General features: G+C 40.1%; 1 protein-coding gene across 5 annotated transcripts in view; it reads left to right on the top strand.

Annotated features, from left to right (window-relative positions):
• PIP4K2A (phosphatidylinositol-5-phosphate 4-kinase type 2 alpha) overlaps nt 1-2,952 on the top strand; it is a 118,230-nt gene extending 115,278 nt beyond the window's left edge. For all 5 annotated transcript variants that reach the window (XM_080338579.1, XM_080338576.1, XM_080338575.1 and 2 more), the window contains one exon: nt 377-2,952. In XM_080338579.1, the coding sequence (XP_080194705.1) occupies nt 377-457 (81 nt within the window). In that variant the 3' untranslated portion in view covers nt 458-2,952. The remainder of the gene's footprint in view (nt 1-376) is intronic.
• Nucleotides 2,953-16,808: the final 13,856 nt, after the last annotated feature.

The raw sequence follows: 16,808 nt of genomic DNA, 5'->3' as shown, positions 1-16,808 counted from the left end.
TATACAAAGGCACAGCTGCTGAACAGATCAGAATCTGTTGATGAACCAGTGGGTAGCATGGTTAAGTATGCAGTAGAAATTATAAAGGAGACTGAAGTACTGTGAAAGTAAAGAGAAGTAAGGAAAGTAAAGATAATACATGTCAGAAATGGAAGATGGGTTTTCTACAGATAAGGTGGTGAGTACTGAGTGTAACTGTGCTTGTGTGAAGCCCAAAAAAGCATCAGTGGGATTTTGCTTGAGGGCCTTTACAATTTCTGTTTTAGTGTCTGGTTCTGAGATTGCAAATGATATTAATTAAGATTCTTGGTGACAAAGCATCAAATAAAACACTGGTTCTTCCTTCTTTCCTCTCTCCTCCCAATTCTCTGTATAGGCTGGTGCAGAAATTTCAACTGTTAACCCTGAACAGTATTCAAAGCGCTTCTTGGACTTTATTGCCAACATCTTGACGTAACCAATCATGTCACATAGGAGAGACATGAGACCTGGGGACAGCAGCAGTGCCTACACGTGTAGGGAAAAAAAGGAACTCAGAGAAGCGCTCATCTTGCAGAAAGCAACCCCTTTGTTTACATCTGCTGGCAAAGATGACTGAAGTGGGGTGGAGTACTCGCTTTAACAGCTGCCTGATATTCCCAGCATAGTTCTAGCTATTTCTGACTCTTTTGTGTGTGGAAAAAAAAATAAATAAATAAATAGAACAGCTTACTCAGAGTGCACTGTGACAGTAATACTCTGATGCTACCAGCTGAAACAGAATAAATGAGAAAAGAGGTGTGGGGTGGGGGTGGGGAAGAGTAAATGCATGTTAAATCTACAATATTGATATGAAATTGTAAACTGTGGATCAGTTTATTTTTTGAACTAAAAAAGATACATGACAGTATTCTTTGTGATGATGATGATGATGATGATGGTGATGATGATAATAACGAAAACCTTACTGCGAATGTTACACCCTGCCACTGGCACTCCTTAAAAAAGCAGCTTCAACAGCCCTTGGTGCTGGAGGCTTTTCCCATTCAGCTCCCAGCCCTTGGGTTTTTTTCTTTTCTTAATCCCTCTCCCATTTTTGTCTTCAGCGCGTTGCATCAGGAAGTTCAGCCTCTCAGACGTCTGAGAGCCGGCGTCTCTTATCATACAAAGAGATAACATAACTCATGCTATGTGTACGTTTTTGCTACAGCAAACTTATGTTAAGGGAAAACTTTGCTTATTTCACTTTGTTACCTGAAGTCTTCGTTTGTTTTATATTCTTGCAATATAAGAACTAATAATGTTACAAGTGGGAAAAAAGCTTATCTGAAGAAGCGCATAGTTTTGGGCAATAGTAGCTCCATCTTTCACCCATCGTGAAAGATGTGCACGCTGATAGAAATTCCATTCCCTCACAATTTGCTGGGAATTTGAAGTTTAAATGCTTGTGTTGTACTGTTGAAACAGTGGTATTTTATTATAGTTTATCCCTCTAAAAATGAACCCTGAATTTTACTGTTTACATTATTAGGAAAGCAGGGATATTTCTGAATTTCAGAGCCGTGTACAATATTTGACTTTTGAGTTTACATGTAAAGTTATTTTGCAGTACAAATGAAGTAGTGTTTATCATCTTCCAAGGTGTAATGTGCAGTAGTGTACTAAAGTGAATGTCTCGCTCACCTCCGCGACAGACTCTTTTACAATAAAACGAGAAAGGATATTTCAGAGGGACTTTTCCCAAGGTAGTCTTTTAGCATCAGAATGACCTGTCCTACCATTTACTCAAGTTTGATTGTATAGTACATTGCCTAAAACTGTGCTGATCATGTTTAACTTGTTTAAATTTTTTAAACAACATTGTATTTCTTCTCTTCTTGTATTTCTCCCTGAAAGACTCCATGCTTGAAAGAGACAAATTTACATACGCTTAAAAGTTTATCTACTTATACACTGTGCTAAAGCTGTGCCTTTAAAATTTCTTTATTGAAATTGTTAGATTTTATAGGCAACGTAAGAAGTCAAACCCTCCCCGTCATTGTCTCTAACTGGGATCAGGAGTGCCAGCATGCCTTCTCCGTAACTAACGTCAGTGCTGTTGAGCCTGCAACTGTGCGTAACGTACGTAGTGGTTTACTTCAGAGGAGCCTATACAATAGCAACCCATTACACTCTCTTCGGCGGCCAAAGGCAATACTATCCCTCTTGCTGTTCACTAACGTTTTTTCTCCTTTCCCCAACCTTTCCTACAGGATTTTCTGTTACGTTTCACTTAGTGATGTCTGCAGCACTGTAATGTATGTGTATAGTTTTGTATTGTATGTATTTAAATAAGTTGGTACTGTGGCTTGATATTTTTTTTGTCCTCTCCCTATGCGTCCCGAGTTTAATTTTCTGAAGCATGCTGTGGCTTCTTAAAGTGTGAGGTCACAGGGAGACCCTGAAGTAAAAAGGAGGTACACATACTTGGACTAAATATTGAATTGCGGCCAACAAGTGTACATTTTTAGACAATTTTAAACATTTACAGCAATGCATTCTTTTTGTCTGTGTAGCAGTTTTGTCTCTCATTCTTGTTGATAAACTGTTTATTTGGACAGGGCAAGGAAGACTCATCATTGTATATGTTAGTGCTTAGATTACACTCCAAACACAAGCAAGGCTTTATAAAATAAAGCACTTTGATGACTTACTAGGTTCATCCTTTGTTGTTGTGTTTCAACTATGGTTTTGATCACTTACAGATGAATTCTGGATGTTAAAATGAATGTGTAGCCTATATTCCAAAGGAAAAAAAAAAAAAGAAGAAACTTAAAACTTTTTCATTAGATTTTACTCTCTTTCTTCCGTGCTTTCTTTGAGTGGCTTGAAACATTCAGCCTTTGGATTTTGGGGCCCAGGCTATGCTCTGAGAGCAAATACTGAGGTTTGTAGTTGACGATTCTATGGGCTAAATCCTAATATAATATTACTACAAAATAGGAAGATCGTCCACACTAGTTAATTGATAGAAGGATTGGCAGAACTTTGCTGATATGTCTAAGATTTTACGCTAAACCAGTTTTTTTGAAAGTCCTTGGAAATAAGCCCAACTAATTCAAGGGATGGGGGCTTTCTGTTACAGAACTTCAACGCTTTGTCAGGGCTTCCAGTGCATGATGCAGCCCGTGCTGCACATCATGGTCAAATGGCAGAAAAGTCTTTTTGTCTTTATTCTGACTAACTTTTAATTCTCTTAATATATTTGTGACTTTTCAGTTCCTTTCAGTTTGTTGCACAGATGTAGCAAGGTAAGTTTTTCAGCAGCATTTTTACCTGTAAAATAGACAGAATGAATGATAAAGTAGACGTTCTCCACAGGGAAGATGGTTTAGGTAAAAGTAGGTAAAGTGATAGGAAGGGGAGAGATTCAGCTTCTGAATTACACACTTGATGATGTCTCTAGTATTAATCTAAGCCTGCGCTTCACACAGCTGCTCCAGCTGCTTAGGGGTTAGTATGAACACGGTGCTCAAGCAATGCTGCTCAGATGGCATGGAGGCATTAGCAGTGGTGGACAGGAAGCTCCCTGGCTGGTCCTCCATGCATACCACTCCAACATCCACCATGTCATCTGAACAGGCTGCCAAGCTTTTTCTCTGCTTTTATAATACAGATGTGTATGGGGTTCTTGTAGGTGATTTCTCAGTGCCACCTCCCTCACAACATAAGACGAAAGCTTCTAAAATACAAAACCAGCATGATGTGCCAGATCTAAAAGCCTACTCCAGTTCTCCTTCTCCAACAAACTATTCAACAGCTGACATGTTATTTGTTATGCCGCCTTCTCCTTTTTCCTAAGACTTCTGGACATGCTCAGATTTAACTTTCCAGTAAGAATCACACATTTAAGCTTTAAGCCAGGCCTGTCTTTTGAAGTGGTGGTTTAGTGGAATTGCATCTGCAGTGGCCTGTTCTCTAGCTGACACTCTTGAGTCGTCTTCCTGCAGCTCCAGACCTAAGGTTTACAAGGCCCTGCTGCTACCTGTGGACATCCTGCTCATCCCAGTCTCCCAACGCAGAGGCATCCCCAGCCACCAGCTGGGGGTGTTTCCTTCCTGCCTCTTCTGCATCGATAAGGGCGATTGCCACTTCTCTTGGTGGAGTTTGCTACAGGGTGCACTGTTTTTGACAGGCATTGCTGACTTCAGCAAGCAGTCTTGGCTTTAGTAGAAGTGGGTCTAAGACAATGCATAGGAAAATAATGTCTTTTCTGATAAAATGTTTTCTCTCACCTGAAGAAAACCTGAAAGCAGTGATGATAGTTCCAAGGCAGGAGATCCAATTGGCTTGTTAATGCAAGTACGACAGCAAAAGAAACATTTAAATAAAAAAAATTGGAAACAATATTTTTCTATGTAAACTGCATAAACTAAATGTAAAATCTCGATTTCCAGCTCTTTCCCTTGTGTGTGCCTGTTCCAAGGTAATAGTAGTTCACAAGTCCCTGCACCAAGGGAGATCGTGGCATTCTGATGGTCTCATCCCCCACCGACCTTTATCCGGTGTCTGTTCTAAATGTGTTGTCTACTGTTCTTGGTTTCTTTCAAACTCTCTTACATGTAATAGGAAAAAAAAAAAAAAGGCAATTAACTTAGAAGAGAAATCTGTTTCATCTCTTCCTTTCTGTCCTGATTTCTCTATGGCAGGTATTGTTTCTGGAGCTCAGCACACCCTTTAAAATGCAACACGGCAGCAAAGAGCAAAGGCTGCACAGAGCTGGGGGCTGTCCTTGGTCTCCTCTGGGCAATGGTGCTGCTTAACTCCTGCATGAGACTGACCAGAGATCAATGTGCATGAACAAATGATAGAGGAAGAGCTTGAGAGCAGCATCTTCAAGTGTCAGAGGCAATTTGTGTGAGATTAAAATCACTAACAAGAGTGTTATTAAACCATTAGAAAACAGGTCTGGAAAAGACTTGAGATAGTTACAGTCTATCCCAGAGCAGTTCAACTGCAGATAAACGTTGGCAAGAATCGGGTTACTCTTTTCCAGGGAGGGTAGTTCCATGACTTCCTGTGCTATTCCTTCCCGTGCCTCCCTAGCTGTACCATTAGAAAGATGTTTTCAAATACATTACCTAACTCTACATTACTACAACTTAAACCCATTAATATTTGTTCTGTCTACAGTGCACCCTGAGAACAGTTCTTTCCTCTTCCAGTTTCTCTTAATGTGATCGTGCCCCTTTGTACTGAACAATGTAAATATTAGCTTTTGCACATATTAAATTGAATATTCCCTTTCCTTATTTAACAAAATAATCAAAATGGCTTAAGCTAGACAGAATGACCTATTCCATTTTTTGTAATGCCTAATTTTAAAAACTCATCTGTTAAAATGGTGCTTAATTGTCAGTCAGATTTTATAAATGGATTTTCAGATTTCTATTTTAAGAATTTCCTAGCCATCCATTTACCACCTAATTTAAAAAAAAAAAAAAAAAAGGCAATAATTGCTGTTTGGACAGAATGCAGCTTCAAAATCAGGACACAACCACTGCTTAGCTGTAGTTGTTGCTCTAAATGCAATAAAATACTAATCACTTTTCTCTTTTCCCAAATTAGATGATATCATGGTCTTAACTTTCCTAATGATATTCCCTCTTCACAGCTTCTAGTCTCATCTCTGTCAGTTATATGGCACAAAATAATTATTTGGTGGTATGGAGATTAAAAAGAATATTCTTTGCAAGATGGCATATATTCATTCTTACCCAGGCTCTGAATATTTGCAGATGTTTTAGTTGTTGCCCAAGATGCTTTGAGCTTTTAAAGAGCTCCTACTTTGTTCCCTCTCAATCCGATTCATTCATAGTGACTCATTTAGTGATGTGTATCCTATTGGAATAAATGGCATTTGTGAGAACCTTGTGTTTGGAAGAGGTTTGGCACTTCCACAAGGTGATTTAACTCATTACATTTCTCCATTTCTGCTATGTCCACTTGCCCCTGCATAGGAAGCCCAAGGTCACAGCACTCTACTTTCTTTTCCGTTTTATGTATTTTCAGGTGGATGCATAAAAGCATTTTGTTAAAAGCACACCTCAGTCACTCCTCTGGCTACAGTGTGGTTGGGGTACCAAGGCAGATACAAGGACTTGCTGCAGTTACTGGGCTGACAGCAACTATCATTTGCCTTCCACCACCTGAGGATAAGAGGGTTGTGTTTGATTCTGGTTGAGAGGGAAGTCCTGTGTTCTCAAGATGTGCCTGGGATAAGCACCTTGGATTCAAACGATGCGTAAGAATCCTTTCTACCCCAGTAGGTCTGATTAATTAGTGCCTACTTTAACCAGGCACATAATGCTGAATTGAACTTTACACTGTGGGTCAGGACCCCATCTTCCTTTGCACTCTGTAATTGCATAACAAAGACAAAATATTTTCTGCCTTGAAGGGCTTTACTCTTAAGTATTTCCACTTAGTTCAGTAGTCAGTGTTGGATAGAAGTTTATATGTACATTGGCTGCACCAAAGACTTTGTATTTGGGGAAGGGGGGGCTGTTAAAACATCAGCTTGTACTGTGCTATTGTGATCATCTCTTTATAGGGTACAATGGAAAGGATCTGCACGGGGCAGGCAGAAGATGGCTCCAACACTGTGCCATGACTGCCTGCCTGCACAAGTCCTCCACAAACAGTGGCATCTGGTAGACATATAATAAGCTGCTGAGCAGTGTCCCACCACTGTGCTCCAAATTCTCACCTTCACAGGAGGATCCATGTTGAGCACATAGCTTCCTTGGTAGACAACTGAATCAAGCAGGACTAACCTAATAAGAAGTGATTCATTTACTTCTAGGGAGAAAATGAAACACACCACAGATTGTAGTAACAAGGGTAGGGTAAAGGGAAACCTTTTCTGAAGCAGGGGGCCAGTAGAAGAATAAATGAAAAAACAAGAGAAGTCCGAGAACACACTCTACAAGATCCCTGAGCATGGGGGTGTCTGCTGCATGTTCCTGGGTTTGGCATTAACTGCAGCTGCTCTAGGGTCAGGGAGGACGGGCCCATACGGAGTTAAGGAGCAGAGAAAAATTTGACTGTAAAGATTGTGATGCGGAAGGAAAGGCATAAAATATTGTGCTGACAACACCATGAAAGCATTTTATAATAGTATCCTACTCATCTGAAATAATGTGAAAGGTATTATGGTGTATGATTAGCAGTGGAGCAAAGCAGAGAGAAAAACTGATCAGCCTGGAGAGCCGAATGATAGCACCCGTCAAATAAAAATCTTTGAAAGCAATGCAGTAAAAGCTTCAAGGAGATACCCATGCAAAACATAATTAAACTGCTGGGCTCACATCATAGTGTAGTATGTTAATGAAGAAAAGACTCTGAGTAGGAGGATAGCCACATGGAACATTTTCATCATCAAAATAAGCTGTTTCTGTGACCCAAACCAGTTTGTGGAAACGCTGTTTATTTGGACTGCAGTTTCTTCTGACAGACCCAGAAACACTGCCTCATGCACTTCGCAGCTTGCTGATCATCCACTTTCTTAACCCCATTTCTTCATGACACACAACCCACCTTTTGGCTTCATTCAGAGTACTAAGTTGTTTAGCCTAAAATGTAGGTTTTTTCACAGGTACATTTGGACAAGGGAGATGGTGGGCTAATCCATAAAGAAACAAGATTTTCAGATGAGAAGATGGATGTCAAAAGACTGTCATTCTCTTAAGATCCACTATGAAACAGCCTTTTCCTTCTCAAGCACTCGGGCTTAGGTTAGGGCCCTCAGTTTAGCCTTTAGGTGTTAAACAGAGTTTTAACTGGCCTCCTTGGGGAAGGTGCACCAGCCGTCACACCAGTCCATTAGATGCAACTAGTGCTGCAGTGAAAATGCAGATCACAGCTGATGTCCCAGATCCCAGCCAGTTTGACATGTATATGTTGCAGTTTCAGGCTTATGCTTTGAACGTGTGGCTATTCTGCAAGATTGGAATACAAATGTTGTAAACACAAAATGTTCTCCCCAAATGGGTTCCTGTACTTAAAAACCTTCAGAGAAGAGCTGCTATCCCATACATTCCTGTGTGGGAGAGCAGGGCTCATTATCCAGAGCCTCTCCAAAGGCACTAGGTCCTGTGTTATCACTGAGCAACTGTACATTTATTAGCAAGATTACTAAATCAGCATTTATTGGATTCCTAAGACATCAATTATTGGATTCCTGTCAAACGTGGCTTCAAAGATGGAGGGAAAGAAGGTACAGAGCTGTTGTTAGTAATGAAATTCCATTACACCATGAAAAGAAAAAGAAGCTTTTTCAAAAAACGCTTTGTGAGGAACAAAGCAGGTTGCACCCCAGTAAAGATGAGTGTGCATACCGATTTAGAGCAAGACGATGAGAAACAATATGCAGTGAACCATGGCCAACCACAGATTCCCAGGACATGAAGGCTGAAGATGACCTTCAAACATAGCCAAGCTTTATGCTATTAAGTGCTTTAAAAATCAAAACTACCAGTTTGAATTCATCCGTCCTTTATAGGAAGCCAATGTAGAAATAATAGGGTCACAGTAACTCAAGTCAGGGAGTAAATGAGTTGCTGTACTCTGCGCAAGCTGTGAGCAAAACAGAAACGCTGCTGAACCCTGCTCGGAAAGCCCTGCGCTCCCTGGGCCCCCGGGCAGCAGGGCCCCCACAGCTCTTACCGCTGGAAACAGGGCTGCACTTGAGTGACACCCTACAAGCAGCATCTGAGACCTCTGCAGGAAAGGAGTGGTTGGAACAGAAACCGATGTGTTTACCCTGACAGGATGTTTCCAAACATGCGTTCTCTCATTACATGGGGCAACTAATGAAGAGGGTCTGCACAGCAATAGGACTTATAGGCCTATAATAGACATCTACAACTGTATCACCCCTGCCAGCCTGCTCCTTAATTCTCATCCACAGACTCTCAACTTGCTCCTCATTTGTGCCTGGACAGTACTCAATACATTGTGGTTGCTCTCTCACGTAAAGAGCAACTCCACCACCTCACCTTACTGGCCTGTCTTTCCTGAGAAGGACATAGCCATCCATGACCACATTCCAGTCATGTGAGCTGTCCCACCATGTCTCTGCAATTGCCACAATTGGCTTTAACTATGACTTTCCTATAGTAAAGATTTACAGTGGTAAAATGCTGTACTATTTCTGAAGTCCACTCTGTCAAGCACAAGCCATTCCTTCAAACCATTATTCACTTCTGAATACATTCAACACATCAAAAGAAATCCAGAAGCATTATCTTCTAACTTACAAATACCTTAAGTTAGATCCAAAGTTAGTTTGACCCAAAGGCTCCATCTAAACACAATAGTTATTGAACTAGATTCTTCAAGCATAACATTTCCATGACCAGTGACTCATAGAAATTAGTGCCTGTGAAACTAAAAGGTGTTGCTGTTTGTAAGTGCCAGCATAAACTCAGTTCTTGTCTTTCTTATCATGAATCTGGATATATCATGGTAGAAGTACTTATATTGTTAATCCATATTCAAGATTTATTTAGGATGCTTATTGAAATACATTCTGCTTTGTACCGGCATAAGTCTGACTGTACCTGCACTAAAAGCTTTACAGCACAACTGCAGCTCTGAAAGGAGAGTCGAACTTCTCACCAAAAGGTTTACCAAATGTAATTATATTAAGTATAATCAGTTAGCAAGACAGATGTTTGGACAGACCTTCTCCTGAACAGTATCTTCAGTCCCATTTGTCTAATGTGCCTGTAGTACTTAACAGCCAACTCAAACGTCCCTTCAGCTGCCAAATAAATTTCCACAGACCAGCTGAGAGCAGAACAACTCAAGTTCCAGCACGCACAGTCTGTGCCAGCTTTCCGACAGCATAATTAGTACCATACAGCTTCCCTATGCAGCAGGATAACGCTTTACTCTAACCAAGGGAAGGGAAAGCAGGCTCGTACTGTCTATGATAAGCCTTCTTCTCAACTCCAGAATAAAGAGGCTTAACCGTGTAACTTAAAACACAAGCATGAACATTTCACCTCCAGATTGACTGAACCAATGTAGTAGGATGGTGCACTTCAGCTTGGATTGCTCTGAAACCTTCCATGAGGAGTAAGTCATTGCAGAAGTTCCGTTTACAGCCAGACACAAAAGCTTTAATGAAATTAAAACATAGGAATAATACTGCTTTCACAAATGTGTAATATAAAAGCAGTTTTGCTCAAAGGCTTTTTAATACTACTCATTTTTGATTGAGAAAGAAATACCACAAAGTTGGTTCGAAATAATTTTGCTGAAAGAAAAATATCGGAGAGCAGACCTCAGTCCTGACAATGTACATGGCAGTTTGTGCCACTGAAGAACCTATTCCTTTGATAAGCATCTTATCTGTAATGTAGCCCTATGTCAATGTGTCCCTTCTACAGGTACCAATACAGCAACATATGAAGAACCTGCCCAGATGTTCTGTTGAATCTGTTCTACTGTCTTGCTCTGGTGAAGATGGAGGATCAGCAGACTAATAATTACCTTTGCATTAATGAAATTAAATTGGAACAAGAGTCTCAACCATTCTGAGCAGCAAACTCTTTAACTCACCAAGCTGCATCGTGCAAATGAACAAAGTATGTGGTAGGTGAGCAGAAGAGAAATAAAGGATGACAGCTGGTAATGCAGTTGGGTGACACACACCAATGGATGTTGTTAAAGAGCAGAATGGTGTCAATTCCCATTTTTGCAGCTATGGCACACTCATTCATGCAACACATGAAACACAGTTATCCTGCAGAGGTCACAAAAGTCAGCCATCCCTTTCATCTCATTCACATCAATTAAAAAAATATGCCAAAATTCACTGAGATTGATTTTGGTTTTTTCTTTTTATGGCAGTTAAGGGACTAATTATTGACTCCAGAAGCTCACAGTCTGCTATCATGTCCTTGGGGCATGGGTAGGGGCTGCAAACAGAAAGAAACAGGCAGCCGTTCTGAAAACCAAGTGCAAAAATTAGAGCTACCTTTTGTGCAAGTGCCAGGAAGACATTATCAAAGATGCCCCTGGAAGTCACCATCATTCTAGAGAAAAACAATAACGGAAAAGAAGAAGGATGGTAGTGGCCTGTCTTGATTTTAAGGCAGCAATTTCACCACCCACAGCCAGCTGTTTCTAGGGCAGAAGCACCAATTGTGCTGGTCCTGGGACAGCTACCAACTATTGTGCTCGAAACATCCAGCCTCAGCAGCAGCATTAGCTGTCAGTGCATATTTCCTAACGTGGTGACATTCCTTCTGCCCTCTTGCTTTTGTTTGGGCTTTGACCTTGTAATTAGTGCCAGTCCTCTTCAGTGTTTTGTCAGGAGTCCATCCTCAAATCCCCCTCTGTCCTCTACTGGGCAGCTTTCCCTGGCTGTTTCTCTGAGATGCTCTTGATGCAATATGTGTATTTCTACATATACAATAAGATTCTGGAAATGTATAACCCATTGGAGGACCACATGAGATCCATGTATTCCTTTGGCATATAATTTGTAGTGTCATATTCAAAACCATAAATATACATGTGCAGAAAAGTGAACATCTTTACATCTATAAAGTTGATTTCTCTTCAAGCTTCCTTTTTTTCTTCACCAGGCTTGACTACAAAACAGAGCCCCTGAATGAAAACATGCTGCATCAGATCCTCCTGTGCCATTTTAGGTTATCACCTCATCAAGAAAGAAATCCTTGTAAAATTAAAAATAGCCTCCAGGTTCAAGACTAGGCAGCAAAATTATTCCCATCGAGATAAAAAAGAAAAAAAATCCATTCTCTAGCTGACATATTAAAACAGGCAAAGCACATGTACAGTGAGACAGCAGCACACTTTGCTTTCATGAGGGCCCAGTCTGGACTCACATCCATAGCTGTTACCCACAAACGCTGCCTCTCGAGGAGCTCCACATTCTCCACTCCATCACTGTCTCATACACAGCTTGTGAGAAGACAATCCAAAGACATAGTGAAAAAACAACACACCTATTTTTTTTCTGATCTTACACAGCCCCCTACTCTCTCTACAGGAGGTTAGTACTTCCCAATTTTCCCTTTAAGGAACAACACACCTAAGACAAAGCCTGAAGTGTCTCAAATTGCCAGAAGCCACTAACCTGCTCTGCAACAATCTGCAACGGGCTGCCCTAGCCCAGGTCTCCCCAGACACGTCCCCATGTCCAGCTACTTGTCATTTGGAAATGAAAGGCATTTCTGAAGTTCTTGTCCAGATCAGCTGTGATAGGACAAGGGACAACAGCTTTAAACTAAAAGAGGGTGCATTTATATTGGACATAAAGAGAAGTTGTGGTTTAAGTCAGGCTGGATGTGGCTTTGAGCAACCTAATCTAGTGAAAGATGTTCCTACCCATGACAGAGGTTGGAGGTTGGACTAGATGATCTTTAAAGGTCCTTTCCAAACCAGCCTGTGATTCTAACTGTGCATTCACACACCATAAGACAGACACTGCCTGGAAGCTTCAGATTTGCCATTAACAGACCGCATGACTGATTCACACATTCACAGTAAGCCCAAAACACTCCCCGAGTGCCAAATTTATTGCACATTTACAGTAAATCCAACACTTCCCAGAAGCTTCAGCCTCGTTGCACATGCTACGCACAGTAAAATCATAGCAATTTCTATCCGGGAAAGCCCCTGCACGCTCCAAATGCTGTGGCAGCCGTCACTCGGCAGCTCAGTGCAACACGTCATGGCAGCTGTGGTGCTCATGGTGTTTGGCCTGGGAGATGCAAGGACACTAACTCGTATTCTGAACTGTAATGTGAAGCAAAACCAGCAATAAGATCTCCCTCTGCTTACTTCTCGAGATGCTGTGCAGGAAGGTGCATTAACAGAAATCACTTTTCACTTGCGGCTGCAGCTTGACTTCAAGAAGGAATCCTTGAGTTAGAGTCGCCCGACATCAATCGTGCTTCTGTCTGTATTTCTACCTGCCTTCCTAGGAGAAAGGATTCTCACTAGCTGGCATAAAACTATGGGCATTATATACAGTTGTTTAACTATAGCTGCTTCCTCCACGTTATAAACATTCACTTAAGGATTTTCATATTAACATAATTATTCAGCCTGTTAATATAATATAGTTCTCTGTAACTCATGGAAGTGGTACATCAGCAGACAACTGAGGTTTTGCTCAGATTTGTGATTATCCACAGAAGAAATTTAACATACAAAATTAACCTTCTTCCATTAACAAAGACTATGTGTCAGCTTTTCTTTCCACTGCTGCAGCTACACAAAATCTATTTTTGAAGGCACCCTCTTAAGACTGTTGTGATAAATGGAGCATGTTAGTGAAGCAGCTTATGATGTCTCATCCCTGGAAACATCCAAGGCCAGGCTGGACAGGGCTCTGAGCAACCTGATCTAGTTGAAGATGCCCCTGCTCATTGCAGAGGGTTGGACTAGATGAGCTTTGGATGTCTCTTCCAACCCAAACTACACTATGATTCCATTATTCCATTATTCTATTATTTCAGTTTAAAATAATTATATATAAGTAAATAAAAAATGTATTCGCACATCAGAAACTGAAATTCCTAATATCTGGAAAAGGTAAAAGTTTTCAGTCATTAGGCTACAAAGTCTCAGCAATTGCTAAAAATAATACAGATATCTGCCAATACTGTGCCACATTTCTAAAGCTTCAGTGTAGTGAAACACACTCTTCTTCCACTTTGTATATAAAGCGGTTTATTTCAGGTAGTATATTTACTGATCATCTCTAAATTATTTTTGTAAGGGTTGTTTCAACATAGCTTATCAAATGCAATAGTAAGTAGATTTTTAAACTGTCTGGCAGCTGAATTTCATGAAGTCTTAGTTTTGTGAAAATATATCAAAAGTGGTTTAAAAGCTGAACTATGATGTAAGATTATACCTCTTGCCCTGTAAGGAAATAATTTGCAACCTATATCATCTGAAGAAATGCCTTTAGGACTACCATGGTGTTTCATTTTTTCCTCAAAATTTGTATTATTGCAGAAAAATAGGACACAAAAATATTTTCATTGACTCTCACAAGTCCTTTATTAGACTCAAGAGGCAAAGAAAACACGTAACACCTGGAAGTCTGATGGTAAGAAGAAACTGGAATTCTTTTTATCTGTTTCCCCTCTACACCTCTGCAGCATTTCTTCAGCCCCTCATTAAGTCATATGTCAACTTGGGAAGATACCCTTTTTCTCCAAACTCACTCTGACAATGCTTAATTCTACAGCTCTTTTCTGCAGCATAGCATTTTTCTCTCACGCTTAACCTTCTTAGAGAAGGATTTCACCTTTTTGCCCAAAGTAATATGTTCACACACACACCCCTCTTTGTTTTTTAATTCATCATTAAAATGGTATTCTGTGCTTCAACCAGGTTAATCTCGTGTGCACTGCAGCCATTACCTCATCTGTGCAGCATATGCAGTTTGGTACATGCAATCTCCTTTATGTGACAATCTCTTCAAGATTGCAAATTATCATTTCCCTATCAGAAACATGAAAGCATTTTTCACATTATGAAGAGAACGATGGCACATAAAGGCATCATCAAAACTTGCATTATCTTTAAAAGACAATGAATGCAGGGTAAAACAAAAAGAGAAAACCACATGTTCTTGTTCACGTGGAGCCAAGAATGGTGTCATTTGGTTTTATAAAGAAATATACAGGCTGCAAATTTGTCTCTGTGTCCTAGCTGATAGATATTGCATCATACTTGGAGGGATAGCAATTTTTAAAAATTATGCAACCTATGCACATAGCAGTTGTGCAAACAACAATTGGCTTGGGCCAATACTAGAACAATCAAACATGCATTGAAGAAATATTTTTAGTGCTTTGCATTTTGGCACAAATTATTTATGACCCAGGATAGCTGGAAGATTATTTCCATAAGCAGCTTGCTTTTATTCTTTCTTTTCATCATTTTCCATCTAAATGCTGAATCTCACCGTAACCTGTATGTACACTACTCTATGTTTTCTGCTAGTGGTACTCAGTTCACTTTTGTTACTATATGTAATTTGTGGCTATCTAAATCGCATGCATTTAGCATCACTAATTTTTCAGCATTTAAGGCTCAATCCTGTTCATGTTGGTAAAATTCTACTGGATTTCCAAAAAGAACAGTACAAGTCACTCAAAAAAGAGCATTAACTAGCTTGCCTAAACCTCAAGCTACTCTGCTCTCCTATATGTTATATTATAATATTTAAAGGAAGCTTCACAAAGGCTCATTTTCTTTTCTGTCTTTGAGAAATAAAAAACCCAACACAATTGCAACACTCACACATGATTTTGTTATCCAGAAAAAAAGCCACATACTAAGTAAAAATATCTCCAAACCCAAATACATAATACTTCAAAATCTCCTGATCTAACCCAACAGCTTTCATTTAGAGTTCACATCTCTGCTAACACCACAGTTGCGTCTGGACCATTACATTTAATAGCCCTCCATGGACCTACCCCTCCCTGAACCCTTAATACCTTTGGCCTCCACAAGTGTTACATGTATTCACATACTTTTTTCTCGCTGCAGTCCTAGCAGCCTGAATTAGTTGCCCTGGCAGAAACCTCCAAGAGGTTTGAATAGTGTGTTCGGAGGATTAAAACAGTCGATACCCCAGAGCAGAATAAAATGTCCCTCTAACAGAAAAAAAATGGAAGAAAACACTACCACACACGCACACACACACCCCCCCATCCACTCACCCCTCTCTCTTCCCTCCCAAAAAATGTATCTTTACAATTTACATTTATAAGGCTTTTTGATCACTCTGAATATAAATTGGAGAAAAAAAAAAGTCTAGAAAGTAAATCTCTGCACCTTCCCGTCTCACTGATTCTACCCTTTTCTTCAAACCATTCACTGCAAACTGTAAAGATAACAAAGAACTGACCTTAAGGCTGATCTCCATCAAATGTCTTCCATGTTGCTTTTAAGTTTGACTAGATCTAGACAGCATATAATATACAGCACCAAAGCTAAAGGAAAGGAAGACATTTCTACATTAAACACAGATAACACCTATATTACTTATTAGGAGACATAAACTACATCCCTGCTAGTAAAAGATAACTTGCTCAGAATTCCTAGGTCTATGCATTGAGAAAGTCAACAGAAGGATGCAAAATATTAAAATGTTTATTTAAATAATAAAACGTAGCTCAGAAGAGAGACTGGCCGTCTATGTAAGCCTTAGCATTCATTAAATCTCAAATTTCACTGAGGAGAAAGAGAGGTTGAGGGAGAGCAAGTACAGAGCTGTGGGGACATTAAGGAAATAAAACCCACAACAAATAACAGTGAATTTCTTTATTTCTGACATAAAACTGCTCCTGAGCTCTGTATTCCTCAGCCTGAGAGAAGCTGAATAACACAATAATCTTCTGTCAGGCAGGTTCAGATATACAGATACAGCCTGCACAAACTCAGAAAACAGGCACGAGGAACAACAGAAACACGCAGGTAACTGTAACCAAGAGTTTCGTTAAGACACAGATTCTGCAGAATATAAAATATTTATCATCACCACAGGTGGTGTAACAGTTTCTTGTGCAGGTGCTCACAAGCCTGTCTATTAAAACTATAAAAGGAGAAGGTTTACCAGCTTTACCTGAACTCAGAGCAGTGACTGAAATGCAAAACCCTTGGGTATAGACTCTCTTCTCTTTGGGTGATTGTCCTTTGCCAAACCTTTCCAAACACAGGCCACTGTTTCTGGTCACCAACATCACCAGAGGATCTAAAACTCCTGGTTTAGATGTGGATTT

The sequence above is a fragment of the Nesoenas mayeri genome (genome assembly GCF_963082525.1).
Source record: "Nesoenas mayeri genome assembly, chromosome: 2".
NCBI lineage: Eukaryota > Metazoa > Chordata > Aves > Columbiformes > Columbidae > Nesoenas > Nesoenas mayeri.
Note: the sequence above shows the minus strand (reverse complement) of the source record. Positions and strands in the feature narration are given on the sequence as shown.